This window comes from Ammospiza nelsoni, chromosome 3 (genome assembly GCF_027579445.1).
Source record: "Ammospiza nelsoni isolate bAmmNel1 chromosome 3, bAmmNel1.pri, whole genome shotgun sequence".
NCBI lineage: Eukaryota > Metazoa > Chordata > Aves > Passeriformes > Passerellidae > Ammospiza > Ammospiza nelsoni.
The window spans coordinates 101,180,646-101,193,956 of record NC_080635.1 but is presented as its reverse complement, the minus strand read 5'-3'; the positions used below and the strand labels follow the sequence as shown (position 1 = coordinate 101,193,956).

The following is a 13,311-nucleotide window of genomic DNA, read 5'->3' as shown; positions in this document are numbered from 1 at the left end:
TTTAAATTTAAAAAATGCTTTGGATTATAGTAATGGGGAAGGAATGGCAAATGGGAATAGTCAGCTGGGGGAGCTAAAGGTCTTCAGTGCATCTGCAGGCATTTGAGAGGAAGGAATAAGAACTGCAAAATGAAATGGAAAGAGCAAAATGCATTAGTGATGGGATTTTTTTTTTCTACAATAGCTCTTTGATGCAGTTGAAGTGCTTTTTTAGCTGCTTTAAGCAGTAGAAATTAAACTTCTTTAATTTCCATTTTTATGATCAGAGTAGTCCTGTGAGAGACTTTCTGATATCACTATTATGCTTTCTTCAAAAATATTTATCTTGGTAGTAGGGCAGTTGTATAAATATTCGTAGTTCAGCTTCTTGAGAAAACATTTTCTGACTGCCTTTATTTGGTACAGAAGATCCTAAAGTCAGATGTGGATTAATGAGAATGGGGACTAGTTTGTGTCCCTATTAAGGACAGATACATTTGAGAGAATACTCAGTATCATGTCTAACCATTAAAGGAGACTATATCCATTTTGGAACAGGTGTTTAATCCAGGATGTTCTTCTGATAGGGTTTATGGCTTTTCATTTCAGGGGCATCAAATAATATTTCTTCCTTTCCCAAACAGGAAGGGAAAAGTAGAAACTGGCTGGAGTCTACTGCTGTGGGGAAACTTATGCCAAGATAACACAATAACTATGCAAGCAGGCTATGGTTTACATTTGCTTAGGAAATGGTTCTGAATTGTATCTTGCTTTTCCACTACTTAAATCTTGTGTTTGTCCCTTTGCTTGAAAACCAGTGATGCTTATCTTACAGTTGACAGCGAAAGTCATAAGGGATGCATGACTAAGTGGGAAATGTGCCTTACTGCCAAAAGTATGTATTCTGTCATTTAACTTCATGCTTAGAGTCATAACAGAAACAAAGTTGTATGTGGAAAGGCTTAGGAGTAGGGTGGATTTTAAGTGCTAGAGTTTGTTAAATAAGACTGTGAAACATATACTATTAGTGCTTTAACAAACATTGTGAATTATTCTCATCTAAAAGTAATTGGGTTGATTGCCAAGCAGCCTGGATATTCTAGTGAGCTAATATTTTGAGTGATGGGTAGATGGGATGAGTTTTTATTAAAATATTTTAAGCTTAAAATAAGTGGTAATACTCTCTCACAGATTTTTAAAATAAAGCTTGATTAAAAAAAAATTTTTTTTTTGGTGCACTGGCAGGATGTATGGGGGCTTTACTCTTCCCTCATGGATCCTTGAGCTATAAGCATTACTTTATTATTAGTTATGGAGAAAACTGGTGCATTTTGTTGCAGTAATTCTAGTTGCCTGAGTTTATTTGCACATATGATGTTGGTGATACTCTATGCAATTGTAGAATTGAGTAATAGATGTGATTAAAGAATATATAGCTACTGGGGATGTCCTTTTTCACCTTCATAAACTTAATGAACAACAGTTTGTAAATGATGCAGAATGCTAATTAAAATTTTAATTTGTTAATCATCTCAGTTTGATTAGAAGCAGATGCTGATTATCTGCAGAAATCTAAATGGACCCTTAGAAGGTCTTCCTTATTGCTTAAAATTGACTTGTGGAAGTAGTCAAACTACACCACAAGATGTGCAGTTACTTGGGCCCCTTTAGAGCACTGGGGCATTATGATTGTCACTAAATAGCTTTGTGTAATTCATCATTTGAGTTAAATAGGAACTTTACAGTCCACTGTAAGGCTGCATCCTTCTGCCCTAGATACTATATACGCTCTTCCTGGGTGAAGTACATCTCTAACTGCTTTGACAAAGTTATGTGCTTTTAATTCAAAGTTGCAGGAAAGGCTGCAGTAAAGATATGATGAAAAAAACATTCTTCCTCTTAATCTAGCTGAAAGCAGCTAGACAACATTTGGAATGCAGTCTGAATCCTGAGGCAGAAGTTCTGCTGTAACTCTGGATTTCTAAAGTAAAATTGAAATGGCAGCTGTGACAAAAATGTAGTGGAAAATAGGATCTTGTACACCAGGCTCTTGAGCTTAAAGGTAGAAGAAGTAGAAAGGGGAACCACGCTACTTGTGGGATTATGTGCTCTAGCACTCTGTAGTTGAGCAGATCATACTTGACTGCCATTTATCTAAAGGCTTGGACAAGGTGGAAAAAAAAGTAAATCTTAACCTCATCCTTACAGATTTTTAGTTCTTAGCAGTTGGTAATTTTGGATTCTTGGAAGAAACTTAGTATAGACTAGCAGAAACGTGTCATCAAGTGTCTTCTCTTTTTTTCTATAAATATTTTAGAGATTCTTTTGGGGAATGAGAAGACAGAATTGGGAAATCAGTCCTGTATTTTTTAAAAATGATACCCATCTGTTGTACAAGAAGAATTTTTTTTTTGAATAATCAAAGTGTTATTTTGTAGTGGTTGAAGTTCATAATGTTTGAAAAATGAATTTATTTTTTACATAGCAGTGAATGCAGTGGCTTTGGAGATGTTTATATTGTTCCTTAATACAGCAGCATAAAAGCTGATAGGATGGTTTGTGCAGGTGGTAATTACTCTGCAAGTAGAATTTACTAGCTGCTGCTTGGGATCGGCTTCAGAAAATGGTCTGCCAACTTGGAAACACTCTTCCTGGCTAATCCTGTGATTGAATCTAGAGAAACATTTGTTAACAAGTTTCTTTAAAATTGCATCTGATGTTACTATCCAGATTTTTAAATGAAAGAAAACTTGTTGATGTTTTTATCAGAAGAGTCTTCTGTTAGCTCTACAGCCATGTGTGACTCTAGCTTGTATGTGGTAGTGTTTCTAGGTAATTCTGTAGTAATTCTTTTGTTCAGCTTTCCTTTAAATGGATATTGGGAAATGTTTGTTAGGAATGTAGGAGACTGAACCTGTATCACTGAGTTTCTCTGTCATTGTGGTAACCATGAATGAGCTGCATATTGAGGCAGATCATAAAATGTTCTTTCTGTGCCCACTCTTGACTCTAAAAAAAAGCCCAAACAATGTTTCAGTTGATGGATAAGAATAGATAATTCCAAGTACTGCACTTGATATTTTCAGGTATGCCAGCAAGCTGAACTTTAGCTAAGATATAAAGTTTTAGTATTTTGGAAGATAAAATTTTCTTCTTAATTTGTGATTGGCCAAAATGAAATTGAAAATCATCAGGTTTGTGAATGATAGATTTACAAGCCTCTGGAATGTTTTCTTTAAGGCTCTTCATTCTTTTAATTGGTAGGAGAGGTGGGAATACTGTCCTTTGCTAATCATGCAATTCATTAACTGGCTGATTACACTTTATATTCTCAAATTTAATGGTGTCTTAGTTCATAATTTGGTATTTTAGTGCTAACTTAGTTTGTAGTGTAATGTGTGACAATGGAGAATATTGATTAGGAAATTTTTATTTTTTCTGCTTCATGCCTAGAGTTGCAATTCCGCAAAGTACAGATTGACAGCACTTGTTTTTGGGAAGGGTGTTGTGCCACTTGAGTATCAGGTACTTTGTAACTAAAAGCAAATTTTAGGAACTTCACTTTCTAAGGACACTGGTGCCATGTGCACATTAATACCTGAAGCTGAGTCTTGGAAAAGGAAAGGACTTTGTGCATGGAGTTCTTGTTCCTTACTGGGAGACTTAGTAAAACTAAGTGTTGCACATATATAGCAGTATAATGTGTGCATGCATCTTTATCTGTTCATTAAAACAGAGTAGTGATATCAAATTTATTTTGAAGTTTTTGGACTACCTCATTGTGTTTGTTTAACCAAGCCCTGCATATTAAATTATTCATATTTTAATCTAAATTTATGTGTCTTTGTGTTTCCAGGACAGTTCTGTGATTAAAAGTCAATGAATAAACTGCATGTAGAAAGCAAGAAAACTAGAAATAATGGAACTTGTCCTGGGTGCTTGCTTCTTTTCCTTCCTCTCTTTTTCTGTCTTTATTTTTCCGAAGTCTCAGGGATTTGCAATGAATTGTTGAATTGTTTCTAGCTATGATACCTGACCCATGTCACTGAAAAGGGAAGATCCTTTTCCTGGTGCTCTTTGCTTGTGCAAAGCAGAGTCTGACACAGTGATAAGCAGCTTACTAAACTGGCTACAGATGAACAAGGCAAAACTAGTGAACTCTTTTCTGTGAGGTGAGTTTAATCAGTTCCTTGTGGACGGTCAGATGATGACCTGGTGAGACCCTCAGAAGGACTTTATTTTTTTTTTTTAATATTTTGAGCAACAGTGTTTTATCTGGTGAAGATCACCAAGTTCTGTCAGAAGTTAAGCAGCTTGTTTATCTTTCTAATCTTGATTAGAATCCTAAAAGCTGTATTTAATTATATCTGATTTTTTAATGATTACTGGAATGTGCATTTGCAGGTGCTGATTTAGGATGAAATTATTAAATATACAAACTGTAGTACTCTTATTTAAATAATTAAAAATCCCAAAAACAACAGTAAAAAAGAAGCTTTTCTGGCTTCTCTGAACCAAGAAAAATTGGGATACATGTTTCATGATGCTCTGGATGCAGCAATACAGGCTGCACTGAAAGCTTGAGTCTGATTTTAGACTATAGGTAGTGTATTTCTTTGCATTGCGCCTCAGTCAATCTGATGTGAAAATGGTGAAATCATTAATGCAAATGGAAGGTTATTTTTCATGTTTCAGTCTTTAGGGAACTCAGTTTTATTTTTGAATGTGTTCTGGAGTAATTTTCCAGCTTTAGGTAGGGGCTAGGTCTATTCTTGTTTCTTCTTCCTCTTTCTCTCTATTAGCTGAAAACACAAAGGCAGTGTGAATTTGGTGAAAAGGCAAGGAGCAACGTGGTTGTGGGGCTGCTGAATGTTTGCCTAACCTAAAACATACTTGAACCTTTAAGAAGCAAATTATTTAACAGCTTTATGTGCATCATTTATGTATATAATAAATAGAACTTTGCAACAATATTTGTGTTAGTTTAAAAAAAAATTTCAGATAAAGCTGTATTTTTGGTTACACTGTCCACAGTCTTATCTAAATCTTTAGTCATGGCCAATTAACCTGTTTTCTGTGAGGGTTCACCAGGATCACTTTTACCCCAACAATGTTAAATTATTTGATAGTGACATGCAAGAAAATCTAAAATGATTGTCACTACATCTATACAAAACTTATATGGTCAAATTACTGATACAGAAGGATGTAGACAGCTTGTGAAGTTTGCAATAAATCCCCTTTGAAATAAGATGTAATACTAGAAAATAGCGGTTTTGTTGATGAAATTAAGCTGATTTCTTTTGGAAGAACAAATAAAGAAGGAATCCTTCCCTTTCCCTCTTCTTGTTCTCCCCTCAATATTGCTGGCCTGTCTGTAAAACAGTTTCTGGACTTCTTTAATAGCTCTCTCTGGAAAGAAACTCTGCTTTGTCCTTGGCTTAGTTTGTTTGATGGAGTTATTTTTAGTAAGATATCCTAGGAGAAATAGTGGAATTGTAACCACTATTGATGTACAACATGTTAGTTATACTCTTTTTATTTGACCAATGTATTTCCACAGTCAGTGAGGATTTGGAATGACATGGTGGACAGGCTCTCCTAAGGGATTTCTAATAAGAATGCACAAAACTGTTACATTCAAAAATGGAAGCCATTATTTTGGAATTGAAATGAAAACTTAGGTTTCTGGTAGGTGAAAGGCAGGCTGCAGGCTGATGCAGTGACTTACATTTATCCTTACTTAGACAAGAAATAGATCATCTGGAAGGAATAATGGAGTTTTGGTACCACTGTGTGAAATTTGTATATAGTTTCAATGTGTCATGAAAAGCAGGAATTTTTCAAAGTCTAACAAGAATAAGATTGTTAATGAGAGTATTTTGTAGAAAGTATTTTCTCATTTCATTTACAGAAGCACATGTAATTGTTTTGATACAGCTACTTCATTAAAGAATAATGCTTTCTTTACAGGCTGCTGAGCTTTACATTTTTGCATGCAGAAATATAATGCTGTTGTGTATTTCCTTTCTCTTCAGCTAAATTCTTCTGCCTTGCTGGCATCTTTTGTTATTTTTTAAAGCTGGTTTTCCTGGGAGAGTACTGCAGATTGCATCAAGATGCAGACAGGGTAACCATAAGCTTTCTCAACATTGCTGCCTTGGCTATTTCATATGCATATATAAAATCACTATTTTTCACTAAGCTACTTGTGCAAGTTTGAAATTAAATGGTCCTTCCTGTGACTTCCAAGAGAAGTGTTTTTATTTTCTTTATTTGTTTGTTTGTTTTGGTTTTTTTTGTTGGGTTTTTCAACTGAGAAGGAAAAAAGTTTTGTTGAAATGCCCATTTAACCGTATTATCAGTGTTGGTCAACAAATTTTTCTGCTCCATTCAGAGATAAAACTACTTAAGCACATCCCCTCCCATGGAGAGGCAAGACCTTGTTGCCTTTATCTTGCATTTGGAGTCTGCACATCTATTGCATGTGGTGGCCTGGGCTTGGTTCCTGACCAGTCTCTAAAAACTGCCCTGACTGCAGCCTTGTATCAGCTGTCTGTAGGTGTTGGAGCACACATCCAGCTTGTGGAGAGCAGTGTCACACAGCGTGTGATGCTTTGGTGACATTTTTGTCTGTCTGCGTTTTGAGAAGGTGTTCTGCCTTCCTTAACATTTCAAATGCTTGCACTCAGGGACTACTCCCATTATACTTCATCACAAGCATGTTATGCAAATGTGCCTGGGTTTGGGTGCCACAATATAGGAAAGATATAAAGTTATTAGGGAGTGTCTGAAGGAGGGCCACAAGGATGGTGAAAGGTCTGGAGGTGAGGCTGTATGAGGAGTGGCTGAGGTCACTTGGTTGCAGACCCCAATGAGGGGAGACCTCATTGGGATCTGCAGCTTCCTCCTGAGGGAAAGAGGAGGGACAGGCACTGATCTCTGTGGTGACCAGTGGCAGGACCCAAGGGAGAGGCCTGAAGCTGTTTAGGAGGTTTAGGTTGGATATCACACAAAGGTCCTTCACCCAGAGGGTGGCTGGGCACGGGGACAGCTCCCCAGGGCAGGTCACAGCACAGCCTGACAGAGTTCTGGAAGTGTTTGGACAGTGCTCTTGGGTACATGGGGTGACTCTTGGGTGTCCTGTGCCAGGAAGTGAATTTCATGATTGTGGGTCCCTTCCAACTCAGCATATTCTGTGATTCTATGATGTGTATTTATGTATATGCACCATTTAAGTATTTTTATTAGGAAATGTAACATTGTGATTTTCAAGTACTTCAAGTTGTTAAATTAAAGCATTGCTGCTTCACTCATTTCAAGAACTGCAAAAGCAGTAAGGCTTAAAGGACAATAAAGATACCATTGTTCTCACTCCTTAGAAAAAGGAAAGTTAAATTCCTGAATATAGGATTAGATATAGTTTTGTTAAATCTGTATTTAAAAATAAGCTGAAACTGTTCTTTCTGTTAAAATCTCATGAAGCCCTTACTAACTCCCATTTATTTATTCATTGTGCTTTGTTTTAATGCATATCCAGAGACGAGCAAAGATTGTCACAAGTTTTATTTTAGAGAAGTTGACTTCTAAAAAGTGTATTTTACAGTTCTTGTTAATGCCTAAAATTATTGTAGTTTAAAATCTGCCCTTCTACTTTGGAGGTAAGGTTGCTTAACATTATTGACCACTAATGTTTTGCTGGTTTCTGCTTAATTATTAGTGATCACTTACTGAATATGTACCTCTTTTTCTCTTTTCAACTAAACTGATAATATTGCAAGTTAAGTAATATTTTAGATAATGCTAACATAAAGAAGCCTTTTTCCTAAAGTAATTTAACTGTTTTAAAACAAATTCTTAATTTTAGATTGGTGAAGACCTGAAAAATCAATTGGCTAATGAGCTAATTGCGTCAACTCCTGGCTTCACTCTGCCTAAAGTAAAAGAACAAATGTTCTATAAGGTAAGTAAAAAATTGCTGAGTCCCACAGATCTGCATTCATTTTCTCTGTTAAATGCAAAGATACTAATTTTAAGTTTACCTAATAGCCACAGTAAATGCAAGTAAAGCCACAGTAAAAGACTAATGAGAGTTCCTCTGCTTCATGTGAGTTACAAGGGTGGAGGGAGGAACTAGGAAAATGAAGGAAGCTTCAAACTACTAATAATGTCTTCTGTCCTCTTCTGCCATCCCTTACTTTTGCCACAAAAATGATCTTAAGTTTTAATGTTCCCAGACAAATGACTTAATTTACCTGGCTGTCAGATTGTTCAGGATGAAGACATCGTCAAATATCTGTTGCTGAAATTAGGTTTGGTCTGATTGTATTAGTCAGAAATTCATTTTGAAGAGAGCAACGGGAGAGGAAAAGGTTTGTAATGTGGCCCACTGATTCTTTGGAGTGAAGCTGGTTGGGTTCCAGATGGGCTTGCAAAACCTTTTGTATGTAGCTTACATGAATCAAATATTTCCAGATGTTAGAAACAGAAATCCATTTTCAAATATCAAATCAGTAAGTGATGCAAAGCTACATAATTGGGTCAATACTTGTAGACACAAACTTTGAAGTACCTTATTTTGCCTAGTTGCATGACTTTCTGTAAGCAAGCAATATTTTCCCACCAAAATAATGATTAGCTATTCCTAAGTTAAGATTTAATTTCACAAATTTGTGAGTTTTGCCTGGAGACATTGTTAAAAGTCAGAAAATGACTTAAAGCTTTACTGGCCCATCTTGAATCCTAGGGCTGTAAACATTGTTACTGTGTTATTTTGCTATTCCACAATGTGGCTTTTTCTTCTTCTCAGGTTGGACTTGCAGATGCTGTGGATTTATTTAGAGCCAGAAGAGTATTTATTAAAGATGGCTTTGCCTTTGTGCCATTTAAGGAGATTGATGTGATTGTTTTGAATAACTATAGAACAAAATTATCCAAAGCACTGGCGGTAAGTCACATGAAGTCTGAATTTCACAACTCTTGTGCTATTATTTGGTGACACTCCTGGACAGTAGCCTTTTTGGGTTTAAAATGTATATGCTTCCATCTGGAGAATGGAAACCTTACTACAAGTACTGGTAGCACTAAAAAACATTTGTTGTGAGCTGTGTCATTAATTTCAAATGGTATTTAGCATATAATGTGCATTCTAAAGAAATTTGTGTAGATGATATTAGAAATTGTTTTGCGCAGAGATAGTAACGTGCCCTTTCATTCAGCATGTTAGCTGTATGCACAGAACTGTTTTTTTTCTGCTAGTATCTATCTTTTCTCCCAAAACATTGTCCAACAGCTTTTTTTGGAACAAGTGAAATAGTTGTGGATTTTGACTCTATGTTCTGTTGGTAAGGACTGAGATTAGCTCACTTGGTTGGAGCATGGTGCTAATAATGCCAAGATCATGAGTTCAGTCTCTGTACAGGTCACACACCTAAGGGTTGGGCTTGGAGGTCCTTGTGGGTCCCTTTTAACACTGAATTTTCTATGAACTCAAATGAGGATAAGCCAGAATATGTCAAGCAAAGGTAAAGTTTTTGTTGCATGAACATTTGAGTTATATCTAGTTAGGACGTCTGTGGTAAACACTGTATGTGAATGTCCTTCTGTTAGTAATTTAGTGATCAGTTCAGGAATTTCTTGTTCTGCAATATCTCTGAGACTCTCCACAGGGTTTAAAAGGGGATGATCATGTTTAATACACAAAATTTTAGTCATAGAAAATGCAGCATTGAATAACATGAAGACAGATTGGAATGCTTTTCAAAAATGCTTTCAAAGCCTTGTATTGTTATGTTACATTAATACCAAGGTTGACCACAAACATTTAGTAAACAAACAGTGGGAAGCAAAAATGCATTCCTTTACCAAATTAGAAAATTAGCATACTGCAGTCTTATCAATTTTGAATATAACTGGAGTTTGTGGAATTATTTAATGTACAATGAAGATTGTAATAGTCGTATGTGAACATTTTCATTAGAACTTTAACAGAACCGCAACTAGAGATGCCTGTATTTGAGTTGATGCATAATGTTTTTGCTGAAAGCTGATAACACTTGTGTGGGATTTAAAAAGAAAGGAAGTATTCCACAGAAATGTAGCTAAATATGCACATTATCTGCACCTATTCAAAATGGTTTTGAGAAGCTTTGTGAACGTCTGAAATTTGTGTGTTGTGTGAATAGCTGAGAAGTGTGAAAACCAGTAAGAACTGCAATGAGTAGGCCCTGACTTAGTTTGAGGAGAAATCTGAGAACACACACACACTATCTTACATATTATTAATTTCACCCAGATTGCTTCCTTAAAGGCAGTAACTGCATTATAGGAAAGAAGTACTTCTTTATGTGATACTTAGTAGTCATGGTTTAGAAATTTGAACACTCATGACCTAGGAAAATGATCTTCTACAGAACTGCTGTATTAGAAGTTATTGTGGTGCTTCACATTGTTCTTGGTTCACATTAGTCTTTTAATATATAAGCTTTGTTTATTCAAGTTCACCATGTTTTCTAGGTAAGGGATAAAAGATTAGTGATTTCTGTCCTATTCCATAGCTCTGAATTGAACTTGGGGGGTTTTGATTACTAATTTAGAAACTGTATTTAGTAAGTTGTTTCAGCTAATTTTAGCCAGGAAAGTGCATGGCTGAGAGATGCTAGGGATATTATTGAGTCTTTGGAAATGAAGGCTGAAGTTCCAGCATGTTTTACTGAGGTCAGTCTAATATTAACTCTGTTACCTCAGAGGCTTAATTGAAGTGGGATACTTGGTAGCTGGATGCTTAGTGTAGTTTTCACTGGAACAAAGCTATAAAAATAATTTACATTTTAGTGAAACTGTAAGAATACACTTTTAAAGAAAGGATTGTGTATATATAAGTCCAGAGAATAATCTTAACGATTTTCCTCAGCCATATCTCGACTGAAGAGGCAGAAGTTATGACATAGTAGCACAATTCAAGTATTGTTTGTGAAAAGTAGTCGTTGAAATACTATTTGATCTAGGCCCAAGTTCTGCCTAGATCAAATAGTACTAAAAAGTACAGCTGGTTTAGCTGTGCTTTTTAGGACATGGGTGCTTTTTGGTGTCCACTGCAAAAGAGGAATCAGCTAAGGGAAATGTGTTTCATTTCAGGCACTCTGGTGATACAGAGGTCTTCATGACTTTGCACAGAAGTTGTGCATCATGGCCAGACTTAATTAAGCAGTAATAAAGCCTTGAACATCATCACCTGTTTTGTTGTTTAATTTGTCTCTTAATGAATATATCTGATAACATTGCCACTTTGGTAAGCATTACTTGTTTGTTCTTTTGGGAGTTGTTTTAGTGGTTTTGCAGCATCTAGGTGTTCACGCTTTGTTCTCAGCATTTTCTTGTGGACAGTCCTTGTATTAGAATTTGAGAATTTAAGACTGTAATGGTGTGATAATCTGAATTAGGCATATGCTATTTCTAAAGAATGGGTTTGTAAAATTAAGTTAAAAAATTGTATCTTTTGTTAGATATTTTGATGTCACTGGCTTAAAAATTGCCTGGATTCCCGGGTCCCAGCTGTGGTGGTGAATGGAGCCACATCCAGTTGGTGTCTGCTCACTAGTGGTGTTCCCCAGGGCTCAGTATTGGGCCCAGTTCTGTTTAACATCTTTACCAATGATCTAGATGAGGGACTCGAGTATGCTATCAGTAAATTCATGAATGGCATCAAGTTGAGTTGCAGTGTGATCTGCTGGAATTTAGGAAGGCTCTGCAGATCTGGGCAGGCTGGATAGATGGGTGGAGATGAGTGGTATGGGGTTCAACAAAGCCAAGTGCTGGATCCTGCACTTGGCTCACAACACCCCCAGGCAGTGCCACAGGCTGGGGACAGAGTGGCTGGAAAGCTGCCCTGCAGACAAGCCCTGAAGGTGCTGCTTTACAGCCAGCTGAACATGATCCAGTGTGTGCCCAGGTGGCCATGAAGGCCTTGGGCATCCTGGTTTGTATCAGCAATAGTGTGGCCAGCAGGCCCAGGGCAGTGATTGTCCTCCTGTACTCAGCACTGGTGAGGTCACACCTCGAGTCCTGTGCCCAGTTCTGGGCCCCTCAATTCAAGAAAAGACATTGAGGTGCGTCCAGAGAAGGGCAACAGAGCTGGTGAAGAGTCTGCAGCACAAGTCCCATGAGGAATGGCTGAAGGAGCTGGGATTGTTTAACCTGAAGAAATGGAAGCTCAGGGGAAACCATATTGTTCTCTTCAACTGCCTGAAAGGAGGTTGTAGCAAGGTTGACCTCTGCTTCCAGGTGATTGTGACAGGACAAGAAGACATGGCCTCAAGCTGCACCAGGGGAGATTCAAGTTGGATAGCAGGAGGAATTTCTTCACTGAGGGGGTGATTAGATATTGGAGTGGGCTACCCAGGGAGGTTGTGGAGTCAGTGTCCCTGGAGGTGTTTGAGGAAAGACTGAACATGGCACTTGGTGCTGTCGTCTGTTTGATGGGGTGGTGTTTGGTCATGGGTTAGACTTGATCATCTCACAGGTCTTTTGTAGTGTAATTGATACTGTGATTCTGTGACTTTGGGCAAAACTTCTAGTTTTGACAGTCTGCTGTATACTACTTGATCCATGTTTTGCTTCGTGGAGCTGATTTGGTGCTACTCTAAGTAGTCACATGCACAGGTTTTTGGGAAGGAGTTATGCCTATGCAGGAATGATATTATGATGCCCTGCTGTGTCTTTTCCAAGGTGTTCTGCAATTGTACACCTTATGGGAATGTGCTTGTGCTAAAGATGCTCTTCTTAGGTCTCCAAAGGATTGAATAATTTGGGTGCTTGCCTAGCCTTGTTACATTGCTCGCTACATTGCAGATGTATGTCACCATCCTGCATACTAGAGTGATTCTAGTTGGGGTTGTAAGGGAGGAATAGAATGAGAGTGAATTGATGTGTTGACACTGAGCTTTGAAAGAACAGTAAATAATTCATAGCACTGACTTTTTAAAAAAGTTTTATGTTGACACTGGCAGAAGTTCAGTTCAGTCAGTTGCACTTTAATCACTTACTAGTCAAGCCCATGAAGCATTCAGATGTTCTCTTTCATCATTTAAAAACAAGTTTGACATCCCAGCTGTGGCTATTTCTTGAGGCTTTATAATAAGAGGAGTTGATATTAGTCAAGCCTTCTTGGCAGTTCCAAGTACAACTGAAGATGTTAATTTTATGTGCGAAATCAATACTGCAAAGGCCTTCTTTATGTATTCTCTGACCCATTTGATAGTAAATAATTTCCTTGTGCCATTAATGATGATTAAACTGTAGAAACATTTTCTGTAACATGTGAGCTGTAATGTT

General features: G+C 37.1%; 1 protein-coding gene across 2 annotated transcripts in view; it reads left to right on the top strand.

Moving 5' to 3' along the window:
* The window catches only part of PRIM2 (DNA primase subunit 2), a 90,665-nt gene that overhangs the window by 14,332 nt on the left and 63,022 nt on the right, over positions 1-13,311 (top strand). For both annotated transcript variants that reach the window (XM_059468587.1, XM_059468586.1), the window contains exons 5-6: positions 7,847-7,942; positions 8,789-8,926. In XM_059468587.1, the coding sequence (XP_059324570.1) occupies positions 7,847-7,942; positions 8,789-8,926 (234 nt within the window). The remainder of the gene's footprint in view (positions 1-7,846; positions 7,943-8,788; positions 8,927-13,311) is intronic.